This window comes from Chlorocebus sabaeus, chromosome 11, assembly GCF_047675955.1.
Source record: "Chlorocebus sabaeus isolate Y175 chromosome 11, mChlSab1.0.hap1, whole genome shotgun sequence".
Lineage (NCBI taxonomy): Eukaryota > Metazoa > Chordata > Mammalia > Primates > Cercopithecidae > Chlorocebus > Chlorocebus sabaeus.
Window position 1 is genome coordinate 104,198,235 of NC_132914.1, and position 14,554 is coordinate 104,212,788.

The 14,554-nt window shown below is 35.5% G+C and overlaps 1 protein-coding gene across 2 annotated transcripts in view; it reads right to left on the reverse strand.

The window, feature by feature from the left end:
* CRY1 (cryptochrome circadian regulator 1) overlaps nt 1–14,554 on the reverse strand; it is a 98,631-nt gene that overhangs the window by 24,516 nt on the left and 59,561 nt on the right. For both annotated transcript variants that reach the window (XM_073021064.1, XM_008004554.3), the window contains exon 2: nt 5,828–5,936. In XM_073021064.1, coding sequence (XP_072877165.1) covers nt 5,828–5,936 — 109 coding nt within the window. The remainder of the gene's footprint in view (nt 1–5,827; nt 5,937–14,554) is intronic.

Here is a 14,554-nt window from a genome sequence, read left to right on the forward strand (position 1 = left end):
CTCAGGACGCTGAGGCATGAGAATCACTTGAACCCAGGAGGTGGAGGTTGCAGTGAGCTGAGATTGTGCCACTGCACTCTAGCCTGAGTGACAAAGTGAGACTTGGTTTCAAAAAACAAAAACAAAACCAAAACAAAAGAAATAGAACTCCCAAACAATTAAAAAAAAAGTTCTGAAGTCAAAATTAATATACTGTGAAAATAAGAAATGTAAAATTTGATAGTAAAACTAAAAGTTGTAAATCACATATGTCCTAGGAGAAGGCATTTATTTTTAAATTAACAATAAATTAAACAGTATAATTACATAAAAATGTTAAGCTACCTCACAAAATAATCCAAATACAAAGAAGTAAAACTCTAAAAATTTCCATCCATCCATTCATCATCCTTTCCCTCTGTTTCATAACTCTAGTCTTAGGGTCTAAACTACTATTTATATACTGAAGAGTCCTAAATTTAGTCCAGACTTCTCCCTGAGCACTAGACTTGAATGCCTTCTCACCATGTACACTAAGATGAGGCATCCCAAACTAAAAATTTATAAAATGAACTCCTTATTTTTCCCTTAAACTTGTTCCTCCATAGTCTTTGTTACTCCATTAAATGGGAATCCATCCTACCATGTGTCCAGGCTAAAAACTTAGAGTCATCCTTGACTCTCATATATCACATATAGGCAAACCTTATAACCTCTATTTAAAAAATATATCCAAAACCCTACCACTTCTCAACACCTCTATAGCTACCCTGGTCCTGGTCATCATCATCTTATTCCTAAGAACTGCCATGGCTTCCTAACTGATCTTTCTGCTTCTTCCTCTACAATACTTCCAACCCCCTGTGTATTCTCCACAAACAGTCAGAGAAATTCTTTTAAATCGTGAGTTAAATCATGTCACTCTTCTACTCAAAACTCTCCAATGGCATCCACTTCAGTCCGAGTAAAGGCTGAAGTTCCTAACATGATTATAGAGCCCTATGATCTGGCTTCCAGCCACCTCTCTGACGCCATTTCTTCTTTTAACTCACTGTGCCCTAGACACTGGCTTTCTTGTTCCCTAAACAAATCATGCACATGTCTACTTCAAGGCCTTTGCTAACTGCTGTTTCCTCTGCCTTCCATGCTCCTTCCCCATGTTTCAGTTAGCTTAGTGGAATTATTAATTCTCAAAATTCTGTCAGGTAACTGGATAGTTCTTTTATTGGTTTCACTTGGATCTGCTCATGAGGCTGTAATTCACTGGCAGCCTGGCTGGGGCTGGAGTGCCTAAGATAGTCAAACTCACACATCTCAGACTTTGATGTTGGCTGTTGTTTGGTCCAATCTCTGTATGTGGCCTCCCAAAGTTAGATATTCTACCCCAGGCTTTCTTACATGATAGAAGGAGCATCCTAAGAGGGGAAAAGTAGAAGTTGAAAGGTCGCTTAAGGCCTAGGATTTAGAATTCACAATGTCTTCTTTGACACTTGGTTAAAACAAGTTATAAGGGCAAGTCAGGTTAAAGGGGGTAGGGAAATAAACGCTACCTTTTGAAGGAAAGAGCTGCAAAATATTGTGGATATGATATACCACACCCCAGATGCATGGCTCATTCCTTTCATGTTTGCTCAAATGTCACCTTATCAGTGAGGCCTTCTATGATTCCACATAAAGTAACTAACTTTCCCTCACCTTGACATTTACTATCCCACATTTTACTCTTCTCTATAGCACGTATCACCACCTGACATTGTACATTTACTTATTTGTTTACTATCTGCCTCCTTCCACTACAGTGTAAGCACCATGAAGATAGAAATTTTTTGTTTGTTTCACTACTGTATCTCCAGTACTTCGGACACAGCCTTGTATATAGCAGGCACTCAATCAGTATCTGTTGAATACATTCTGTCAAGTATGTGTCATGAATTAATAAAGCAAGATCCAAAGTAACTTAAAAAAGCATAATATAAATTTTACTGTTGAAAAATGGTGGCTTTATATGTTCTTTTATTCTGTGATTTTGAACAAAACATTTTATAATGCTTCAGTGTGGCCATCTATAGACTTTAGCCATGTGTGTCTGTTTCTTAGATAAATGAGGCCGGGCACAGTGGCTCATGCCTGTAATCCCAGCACTTTGGGAGGCCAAGGCGGGTGGAGACTCCTGGATCCTGAAGCCAGGAGTTTAAGACCAGCCTGGTCAACTGGTGAAACCCTTTCTCTGCTAAGAATACAAAAATTAGCAAGGTATGGTGGTGCATGTCTATAATCTTAGCTACTTGGGTGGCTGAGACACAAGAATGGCTTGAGCCTGGAAGGCAAAGGTTGCAGTGAGCCAAGACAGCACTACTGCACTCCAGCCCGGGCAACAGAGCGAGACTCTCTCTCAAAAAAAATAAAAAACAGAAATAATTTTAAAAAAGAAATAGATATGAGAATGTTTTTTAAAAATCTAGATATTAATTATGCACCTAGTCTCTAAAACCAATAATTTAAACTCCTTATTAGAAGTTTCTGCAGGGCCTAGAAAAAGTCACCTTGTTAGCCTATATTAGGTCAAAGTTTAACTTAGAAAAAAAAACTAAGTAAAAAAATGCCAGAAAAAATGATGATAGTTTATTAGATATATATGTGTTTACTTATGTGTGTATAAAAATGTTCTGACCCATTCCTGAATTTACTCCTTATAAACAGAATAAATTGAGTGAATGACACAGAAGAAAGACACATACTAGGGGAGATATCAGTACTGGAGCCACTGCCACAACTAACCCAATTAACTAAGGGCACTGTTACCAGGTCTAAACTAGTCTTACCTCCAATGTGGAAAACCAGATTAATTACCTATTAAAAATCCCACTACTTGCTGTACTAGAACCATATTAAGACCTGAGACACTAATTAAGTGACTCAGCTAGTTAATGCAAGAAGAATCTTCTCCCTCAGAGAAACTGTGGTTCTGATGGTTAGGGTGAAGGTGGGGGACGATATGCTTTTAATTGTATATCCTTTCAGCCTTTTTTTCCTAAAAAAAAGACACATGCATGTTGAACCTATAAGCAAAAAGTAAAAATCAAAACATTAGTTCAATAAAAAAGGAATTAATTCCCTCTATGGCTCTAGATATGGTAAATAAATTTAAAAGGAAGTTTTCATAAATGGCATTTTATACAGACTACTATATGCAGCTAAAGAAAAAATCAGAATAAAATAATAAGTACTATATGTATATGTATGTGTTCTTGTATTTGTATATTATGGCCCATGTGGAAACCCTCTGCCAAATTGATAAGATAGGACATCATTTAAATACAGAAGATAGTTCGGCCCAATAATGTGCTATTTTAGGCAGAAGAAATCTCAAAACAAAGAACACTTGCTGGTTTGAAAAACGTTGGTTCAAAACAAGTAAATAAGAATTTTGTTATTTTAAAGCAACTAGGGTTAGGTGCTATGGCTCATGCCTGTAATCCCAGTGCTTTAAGAGGTTGAGGGAGGAAGATTGTCTGAGGCTAGAAGATTGACACTAGCCTGGGCAACACAGCAAGACTACCAAAAAAAAAAAAAAAATTAGCTGAGTATGGTGGTATACAACTGCAGTCTTAGCTATTCAATTCTGTAGTCGTCGGATCACTTGAGCCCAGGAGTTTGAGGCTGCAAAGAGCTACGATGGCACCACTGCACTATAAGCGGGGCAACAGAGCAAAACTCTCTCTCCCTGGCCCCAAACAAAAAAAGGCAACTCCACTTAGGATTCATTTTATTTATACCAAACAGATTTAGAGATAGGGTTGAAAAAATTATCCACACACACTCTTACACTCATGAGTTGCTGATAAATTATTATCATTGCTTCTGATATGCTTTCTTGTTAGAACTCTCCCAAATACCTAAGTTAAATTCTAAGTTGATGTATTACAGTTGTGAACACTCTTTAATGAAAAATGTACATTTTCACTAACATTAAATGTGTCTTTCATACAAGCAAAAAAAAAAAAAAAAAAAAAAAAGGGCTAAGTAATGTTAATTTGATTCCCAGCACTGGGGATTGATCTTCTCAATCACAGAAAGGAGCTGTTCTCTTCTACATTAAGAAATACAAATAGAAACACTGCTATTTCAAAATCTGATGAATCAAATGCTTCAAGAAAAAGCAGATACACATTTATAAAGTCTAATAGTAGTTGATATGGTTTGGAATCTATGTCCTCACCCAAATCTCAAGTTGAATTATAATCCCCAATGTTGGAAGTGGGGCCTGGTGGGAGGTGATTGGATCATGGGGGCAGATTTCCCCCCTTGGTGCTCTGATTGTGAGTGCTTGCAAGATCTGTTTTTTTTTTTTTTTAAGTGTGGCACCTCCCCACTACTTCTCTCTTCCTCCTGCTCTGGCCATGTGAAGTTCTCACTTCCCCTTCACCTTCCACCATGACTGTAAGTTTCCTGAGGCCTTCCCAGAAGCCACTATGCTTCCTGTACAGCCTGCAGAATCGTGAGCCAATTAAATCTCTTTTCTTTATAAATTATCCAGTCTCAGATATTTCTTTGCAGCAATGTGAGAATGGACTAATACAGTAATAAACAGGAAGAGATGAATATAAAAAGGGCAATGAGGAAACTCAGTTTCTGGTCTGGGCATTTCCATGAGCTAGTTGTATGATTTTGGGTAACTCATTTACTCTCTAGGCCTAATTTTTTTCATCTGGAAAAATGAGAAGAAATAAGACTACGTATTTTAAACATTTTTAAAGATTTTTAAGCTCCTACTAAGTTTTTTAAAAAGCACTACAGTGCCAGGCGCGGTGGCTCACACCTGTTATCCCAGCACTTTGGGAGGTCAAGGCAGGTGGATCACCTGAGGTCAGGAGTTTGAGACCAGCCCTGATCAACATGGTGAAACCCTGTCTCTACTAAAAGTACAAAATTAGCCAGGCATGGTGGCATGCGACGGCAATCCCAGCTACTTAGGAGGCTGAGGCAGAAGAATCACTTGAACCCAGGAGGCAGACGTTGCAGCGAGCCGAGATCGCACCACTGCACTCTAGCCTGGGCGATAAGAGCGAGACTCCATCTCAAAAAAAGAAAAAAAAAAAAAGCACTACACATTCTGTATTATTGGTAAAATGTCCATTGTTACAACCCTTTGACCCAGAAAGTCTTCTAAGAATTATCTCACAAATGTACTGGCCCATGTGAGCAAAGATTCATAAATGTGGACAAGTATGTTCACTGGCATTTGTATTAACAAAAGGCCTACAGAGAAAATAATTAAACGTTCAGTAGAAAGCTAGTTTAAAAAATTATAGCCATCTACAAAATGGAATACTATGAAGTCATCTGAAAGACTGAGGAAATGATATGGAACAACTTCCAAAATATATGGTTATGTGAATACAGCATGGCAGAGAATGGCGTGTATAGTGTGTCATTTCAACTTTTAACAAAGGAGATAGTAACACAGACACAAACACATGGATGTGTGTGTGTGTATAATATGCACACACACACAAAAATTCTTTTCTATGCAAAGAATATTTCTAATTGGATACACAATAAACTGGAATTGGATACATAAGAAACTGGTAGTAGTAGTTGCTTCTGGGAGGGGAACTAGCAGTTTAAGGTAGAAGAAAGATTGAACTTTTCATTGTAAACTATTTTCCCACTGTCTGATTTTTACCACGTATAGCTTTTTCATTAAATAAAGAAAAAAAAACCCACAAAATTTTTACTTGAAAATACTTATATTCTCTACACCTTAAATTAGCCAAAAAACCTTATTTACCAAATATGTAATATTCTCTGAGAAAAGACTGTTTTATGCAAATATTTTTCAAATTACCTTGAAAAGCCTGGGAAACACATCTGCTGGTTGTCCACGAATCACAAACAGACGGGAGTTTAATTTTCGTAGATTGGCATCAAGATCCTCAAGACACTGAAGCAAAAATCTAGAGAGAAGAAAATATTATTTAAATTATTAAAAATATATATTTAGAAGACATAAATTATTACAAAATCACGTTATTCTAAAAGTTGAAATGTCAACCTATCATCTTATTACCTCTTATTGATATATAAACTACTTTTTCCAAAAACCATACAAATATATATTTTTTAATTACAGCACAAATTACTTAGTATTTTAATGAAATACTGAAAAAAATCACTAATTTTCATTAAATAAAAGTGACTATTAGCAAAAATTTAATTTGTGAACATAAAAATATATAAAGAAGTATCAAAGCAATTAAAGAAATTGGTTTCATTATTTAAACTTGATGAAATACTTTCTACATGAAAATGGCTTTTCATATAGAAAGGAAAACTTGAAAAATCTAGAATATCTGCTACTGGGGGGAGAAAAACAGAAACATCCTATGTAATGAATAAGCAAGTGAATAAGAATATCATGGTAAAAAGGAATCTGAGGGGATAAAAAGAATATGAGTACTTTTTTGTAATATTGTAATCATTTAAGAGATTGAAATCATAATGCCCATTTTCAAGATTCTAATTTATTAAAAAAAGAAACTAATAATAAGTAGATGCCAAATTATGTGGTTATTAATTCTCTGAGTGTAGAAAATGCCAGATTAACTTCTAAAAATAAGAAAAGGTTTCATGGAGTTGGGGTGGAGATTATAGCTTTTTTCAATGAAGTAAGTAGTAACAAGGCTTACACAGGACAGACATCTAGGAAAATTCTGGGACAGTACCAGGAGGCTGCTTACTTTGCATCTTCTGTTGTGACGAAATGGAACATTCACCAAGAGCAAATCTAAAAGAGATATCACCTATGGAAGGTCCAATCTTATTATTTGACTCATGTTAATTTTCATCTAGATTCTGTTCTTTTCAGCTGGACATATCTTATTTCCTATTTTGCTTCTTTTATGTTCTTGATCTTAAGGTTAAGTATTTGTCTGTCTTTTCCACAGGCCACATGGTCTTTCAGAATAGTGATTATGTCTTACTTGTGAAGAGGAGTGATTAAGAAGCAGGGAAATGCATATTCTAAAAGTGTACTATCTAATATGGTAACCAAAAGCCACATGTAACCATTTAAATTTAAGTTAGTTAAATTTAAAAATCAGTTCCTTAGTCATACTTGCCACATTTCAAGTCCTCAACAGCCACATGTATCGCTGGTGGCTACCATACTGAACAATATAGCTACAGAACATTTCCATCATTGCAGAAAGTTCTACTGGACAGATTGTTCTAAAAAGTTGCTTGGTCTAGATCATTTTGTTCTCTTTACTGATTCCGATCCCATCGTTTCACTAAATAAGTCTTGTTGATTTTTTACAACTGTAGCTATTAGTGACATAAGTACATTAATCAGGTCTGACACTTCTTCCTCTTTAGGAGCACCATCTTCCTCTTTAGGAGCACAGCTTGAAGAGTCACAGTGCTATATTTTTATGAGGATGTTAAAGACATCCCAACATTTCACCTTAAGAAGTCTCATGGGTTTCCAAGTAGGAGGCAATCCTTTCTATCCCTACATTTATATTTTAACACATCCCTTTTCTGCCTTGGTTTGCAGTCACCTCCCTAACACCTGATCCCCACCTTAACCCACCACTACCAATGTACAAATACTTCAGGGGAGAAGACTGTTGTTGTTAGATGGACAGTGATATAAAAGCATCGGAGTTTAATAAAATTATCTCCAACTATGAATAATTTATCATGTCTGGTAACAAATGTTTATTGGGAAGCATCTAATTTTATGTATTTGCTTGGCAAGAAGAGTTACCAGACAGAACAAAGATCAAAAAGTTTTTACACAGATCAAAAATTAAGAAGTTGAAAGAACTAGCAATTTCAAGTTTTCTTAAATTGAAACAGTACAAAACTTAAATGTCCTGGAGGGGTAATCTAAGGCAATAATAATCCCCTAATCTCTGTTGCACCATTAGTTTCAAAATCTTCCCCACCAGAAATGAGGAAGAACTGAGAACAGCAAGAGTTCTCCATGTTCAACTTTTTGGTCAAAACGATTCTATGTGGTACAAGAGTTCAATGAAAGTAAGATGGGAAAAGAAATAAACCCAAAGGACACGATTAATTCATAAAATGAAGAATTAAGTATGATCAATAATTAATAATTATTAATTATTAATAATTATTTCTTTCCCTTTCTTAATAGGCTGAATAAGCATTCTTAATGCTTTTAATAAACTTTTTTTTTTTTTTGAGGCAGGATTGTGCTCTGTTGCTAAGGCTGGAATGCAGTGGTGCAATCATGGCTCACTGCAGCCTTGACTTCTCCCACCTAAGCCTCTCGAGCGACTGGGACCACAGACAGATGCCACCATGCCCAGCTAATTTTTGTAGTTTTTGTAGAGGTGGGGGTCTCCCCACATTGCCCAGGCTGGTCTCGAACTCCTGGCCTCAAGTCATCCTCCCACCTCAGCCTCCCGAAGGGCTGAGATTACAGGCATGAACCATCACAGGCCTGGCCTTAATAAACATTATATGAACCAAACAAATGCACAGAATGATACGGACTAAAGTAATGTGGTGCAATGGGAAAAGTTTTGAAACCCAAGAATTAATTTTGTTTTGGTACTTCATGAAACAAAGGACTAAAAGCTGTATTGAAGTATGGTGTTCTTCTTCCACAGATATAATTTACATCTCTCATTTCACATAAAAGTTACATAGATTTAAAAATAGAAGAACTTAAAAAATAATATAGGTACTTTGTAATCAAATATTTTAAGTAGAAAAGATCTGAGAAGAAAAGCAAAAGAGAAGGCTAAAGTAGAACACACTACGATGCTATTCTTTGTTATAAGGCTTTTAAAACTACTTGCATATATTACTTTGATAAAATAAAATTTACATTGCATGTATCTACTTTTGTTTATATGTGCACAAGAAAATAATTGGAAAAATACTTACTAAGCTATTAATCATATCTCCCCCTTAGGAAGTGGGGGTTTGAGATAGGGGTGAGAAAGAGAGAAACAAACACATTTTTTAAACTTCATAAAAAAGTTAAAAATTGATAATTAGCATACATTTCTTCAAAGTAGAAGAAAAATGAGATATGCTACATATGTTTCTGGTTTAATACATGGTGAATATCTTTTCGAGGCAATGGACATACTTCTACAGCACCAATTTTCATAGTTTCATAGTACTCCATTGCACAGACGTCCTATAATTTAACAAGTCTATCAACAAATTACTATCCTTAAATCAATCCTGAAAAGTCCTATCTAGTCTCCTCATCTGTAAAATTGGGACAGTAATAGGACCTGTCTCATAGCATTGTTCGTGAGAATTAAATAAATTAACTACGTGAAGCTCTTAGAATAGTGCCTGACCACAGTAAGTATAATTATATACTATTACTTTTTAGTGTTCTCCTTCCTTTTCACTTCTATTTTTGCTACAATAATTCTAGTTCATATTATCTCTTGCTTGTATTTACTGCAATGCCTTAAAATAGATCTGCCTACTAACAATCTCTCTCCATTCTAATTCATTTTATATGCAATTCCAAATCTTCATGAGGCACATCTCCCTATACAAAGGTTTTCAGTGACTCATTCCCTATACAATACACAACAAATTATTTTGCTTGGCTACTAACCTAGGGTTCTAGGATGATTTCCTACCTCACACCCCTTTCTCTCACACCAAATCAAACTTCTCTTTCACCCCACATTCAATCTCCTGGAATGTGCTCTAGGCCCTTTCCTTGGCTTGCAATACCTTTCCCAATTCCCATCCCTTTAAGTTCATATCCTATTAACCTTAAATCTTCCAGCTGAAAGTCACTTCTATATCTTCTGAACCTCAGCGGTACATTACGTCCTTCAGAGGATGAAAAAATTTTACCTCATTTTATATACATATATATATAAAATATATTTTATATATATATAAAATAAAACCTCCTCCTGATGGATTTCAAATTAAGTCAGTCTCTCTCCCTTTCTCTCTTTCTGAGACAGGGTCTTGTTCTGTCGCCCAGGTTGAAGTGCAGTGGCACGATCTCAGGTCACTGCCTCCACCTACCAGGTTCAGGCAATTCTTGTGCCTCAGCCTCCCAAGTGGCTGGGATTACAGCAGTATGCCACCACACCTGGCTAATTATTTTTGTATTTTTAGTAGAGATGGGGTTTCACCATGTTGGCCAGGCTGGTCTTGAACTCCTGACCTCAGGTGATCCACCTGCCTCAGCCTCCCCGAGTGCTGGGATTACAGGCATGAGCCATCAGGCCCTCTAACTACAGTTTTCTTAACCTATATTTTGGTTTCTATATTTGGCAAATAAATCTCATTACATGCCTTGTATAATTTGTTGAAAAGATTAGAAACAGGATTAAATGACGTAGTAGGGATGTCTTGTATAACTGCTGAAAGGATTAGAAGCCTCATAAAATCACCTAGTAGAGTCTCTAGTACATGATAGATATGTATCAAACAGAAGTTGTTATTTTTCCCTTGAGAATAATTACTGTTTTTTTTTTTTTTTTTTTTTTTTTTAAAAAAACACCCCATGCATTTCTATGTGTAAATACTTGGGCATGACAAAAGAAAACATGAATTAGCTGGATGCCTATACCTGTATATAGAATTACTTTGAACTCATAACTTCATCTGAATGTGACTTTGAACTACGATTTCAAGGAAACCTTTCCCAGTAGCAAAGTCAATGTGACTATGAATATTATAAAACAAAGTACAATGCAATTAAGACTCAACTAATCTCTAAGCACATAATTTTTCCTTGATAATACCTCCAACAGCCCAGGTTCAAAGTTATCAACTCAGTGATGAGTGTGATTTCTTTTTAATGCTGAATGTTACTTCAAAACTATACAAAATCTAATGCTCAATCCTCTACCCTTAACTGGAAAAAGGATTAGATCTGTTAAGAGTTCAGATTCAGTGTGTTCCAAGGAACACACCAAGTTCAATCTTAATGTAATAGAAATGCATGTGCTCTGGGACGCTCAATATTGAATGAATGATTTATTTTTAATATATTCCACTGAAAATACATATGATATCATCTTAATAGGAACATACTTTCATACCTTCTCCAATTTGGCATATATATTATTTTCTTGAACTACACACATTTGAAGGCTCAGTTAATAATGCTATTAACTACATACAACAGATTGCTTTTTAAACAGGCCAAATGATAGTAAAACTCACTACATTACATCCCTTCATATAACTGCACTGCCTACATAGAAGCACAGTCCTCATATTATTTAATTACAATACTGAATGCACCACTTTAAAATAAATTGAAGAGATAGTAGGTGACAAAATATATTTCTTCACTTTAAACATTTTAAGGATGTTTTTTCCTCCGGAGATCACTATCTATTGCTATTATTTTAAAAATTATATGCAGTAAGCTTCCTTATACCACTTCCAAAAGATGACTTCAGCATGAATCAACAGAAATATTTTCCTAAAGTAGGTCATTGCTATAGCAACCAGTGGACGGTTTAGTATACTCCGTCACAATGACCTACTTTCCAGTCTGTGCTAGAACAGCTTTATATAACTAGAATTTCTAGTTCTGTCTATGAAATAGTCCAAAAAAGGCAATGGTAAGATACAACATAATCCTATTGCTGCTGAAAACAAGGCATTAAGAACTAACATGTATCATACCAGAGTAAAGCCATGTGGTTCCGTATGCTAGTTTGTAAAATATATCTTACACACTCAGCAACAAAAACTACACTTACAGTATCTAAACAAGAACAACTCATTGCTGACCCCAAAGAACTGGTGCACAGAATATAAACTAAAATCACTAAAACTACAAGAAAAATAACCTTATTATCCACATAAAACAAGAGTTAAATGTAGAAAAAATTAAAGTTCTGTATACACTATCACAAAGAAAAAAAATGGAGATTCTCAGTCATTAACCAGTGTGTTATATTTTATTAGAGATTTAAAAAATATAACAATTTGTGTCTGTGTAAATTTAATAAAGTTTACATATGCTCTTTTTTCTGGTTTGTAACAAATTTTTAGTGCTTTCATCTAACTTAATTCTATTTAAATTGTCTGGATATTTGTGATACACACTTTCCCTGAAGATAAGAGTTTAATGTTCAATAAAGATGAAACATATCTTTTAAAAGCAAATTTTACATTTGCCACTCTAAAAGTCATAAACCAATAGACCTGTATCACTTTTTATAACTAATATTTTGCAATGCCCTCTTTTAAATCCTGAAATAAAAGACCTAAATATAACATATCCATACACACAATTTTAAAGCATTAATAGAATGCTCTAATTGAAACATACAGGAGAAATTAAAGAAAAGTCATTTATATTTTAAAAAGAAATAACATGTACTTCTAGAGGTAAATACACGGGCACGATATAAGGAGACAATGAATTAAAACTGTCCACACCTACATATAGAATCATTTTAAATTTAACAGCTACAAAACAGACTAATACAGTTGTGTTACTGGTGACTCAAACACCATACACCATGAGTGATACTGTCTTTGGTGATGCGATTTTCTTAAATATTGACCAAGACAGTAAAATTCAGGAAAAAAGCAAAATACAATATTTCCTTTATCTACATAGGTGATAAATGCATTCCAGGAAAACTCAGTGTATGTTAAAATTGTGTTTAAAAAACCCTACTGTTTATACATAAAGACTTAGTCTCTAGGTTCAGAACACTATGAATAAGTTTTTCACTTACATTAAACATCTGGAAGAACATTTGAAATTTATGTGGAACTCAGAAAAACTATTTTATTTACTTATTTATTTTAGAAATAGGGTCTCATTAGGTTGCCTGGGCTGGTCTCAAACTCCTGGAATCAAGTGATCCTCCCATCTCAGTTCCTGAATAGCTGGAACTACGTGCATGCACACTATGGCACCTAGAGACAACTATTTATTTTGAGGGATTACTGTGAGTACTGAAAGAAATCTTCCATTCTTGGTCTCTCCTTACTAATTCCACTAGCACCTTCCAATCATTGTGACAAACGGCCTGACACAGTGGCTCATGCCTGTAACCCCAGCATTTTTGGGAGGCCAAGGTGGGTGGATTGCTTGAGCGCAGGAGTTCGAGACCAGCCTGAGCAACATAGGGAGACCTCATCTCCACAAAAAATACAAAAAAAACTAGCCAGGCAAGGTGGCGCATGCCTGTAGTCCTAGCTACTTGGGGTGGGCTGAGGCAGGATGATCAATTGAGCCTGGGAGGTTGAGGCTGCACTGAGCTGGCTGCGATCATGCCATTGCACACTGTACTCCAGCCTGGGCAACAGAGTGAGATCTTGCCTCAAAAAAAAAAAAAAAAAAAATCAATCATTATGACAAAAATTCCTCTACAAAATTTCTAAAATGCCTTTGAAGGAGTGATACTGTTAATTACTTCTATAATTTCAATCACTGATTTATGAGTCATACAAAGATAAATAAGGTTCCAATACTCACAGAGCTTAAAACCTAAAAAAGGAACCTGAATATGTATATTATGTACACAAACACTACAGAACTGGCTATGGTAGAATACAACATATAAAATACAAATAGATATCACTAATGTGCTCTGAAAAATCAGGTGGGAGAAATCATTTCTGGATTTTTCTTTCCCTGTTTTGACATGGGGAGCGGCTTAGGCAAAAATTTCAAGGATGTGGTGGTGATGGTAGGCAGTGACCCTGAAGTATCAATACAATAGCTGGAGATAAGGAAGGAGAATTGAAGGCCACTGGACTGTAGCCTGCAACTAGGCCTTGTTCACCACTTGCCACTGTCCAATTCCTGACATATAGCAGGAGTTCAATAAATATCTATCTAATGACTAAATAAATTAATGAAAGTAGAAGAAAGTGATTTTAAAGGCTTGATTCAATAGTCAATGAAGAAGGAACATGAATGGGAAAGAATATTCTCTGAATGTCTATTGTGCTGGATACTTTACATATATTATATTCCCAACAACTTTACAAGGTATCTCATTTTTAAAATGATGGAATCTGAAACTCACCAAGGACACTTCCAAACCCAGGTAAACAATGAAGCAGAAAATTTAATCTGGATGTCTCTGACTCCAAACCCCAGTGCTCTTTGTACTACATAATGCGACTTTCCTACAGAATATGTAATAATCTAAGATGTTTTAGGAAAATTAATTTGACAGCTTTAAGAACATAACAATGACTAGAATATAGTTTTTGTCCTCAAGCTGAGGAACAGGCGTGTGTATCAATTAGGAAGAATTTAGGATATACCATGGTAACAAATCAGTCAAAACAGGTCTCATGGCCAAGTTAGTCTTTGAAAAGGTAGGAAAGCATAATTTTCTTGCAGGAAGGGACACTGAATAACAGTGTACAGTAATGATATCTACCACAATATCTAAGCATTGATATTATGTGCCATGTGATAAATTTTATTATGAAGAATGTATTATGGCAGCCCAGAAGAAACTTAACTGTGTGGGCGTGGGGAAGGGGGCAGGGGAAGGCACAAAGAAGAAAATATTTGAGTAGCGTTTAGAATGAATAGGTGTTGCTTAAGGTGATA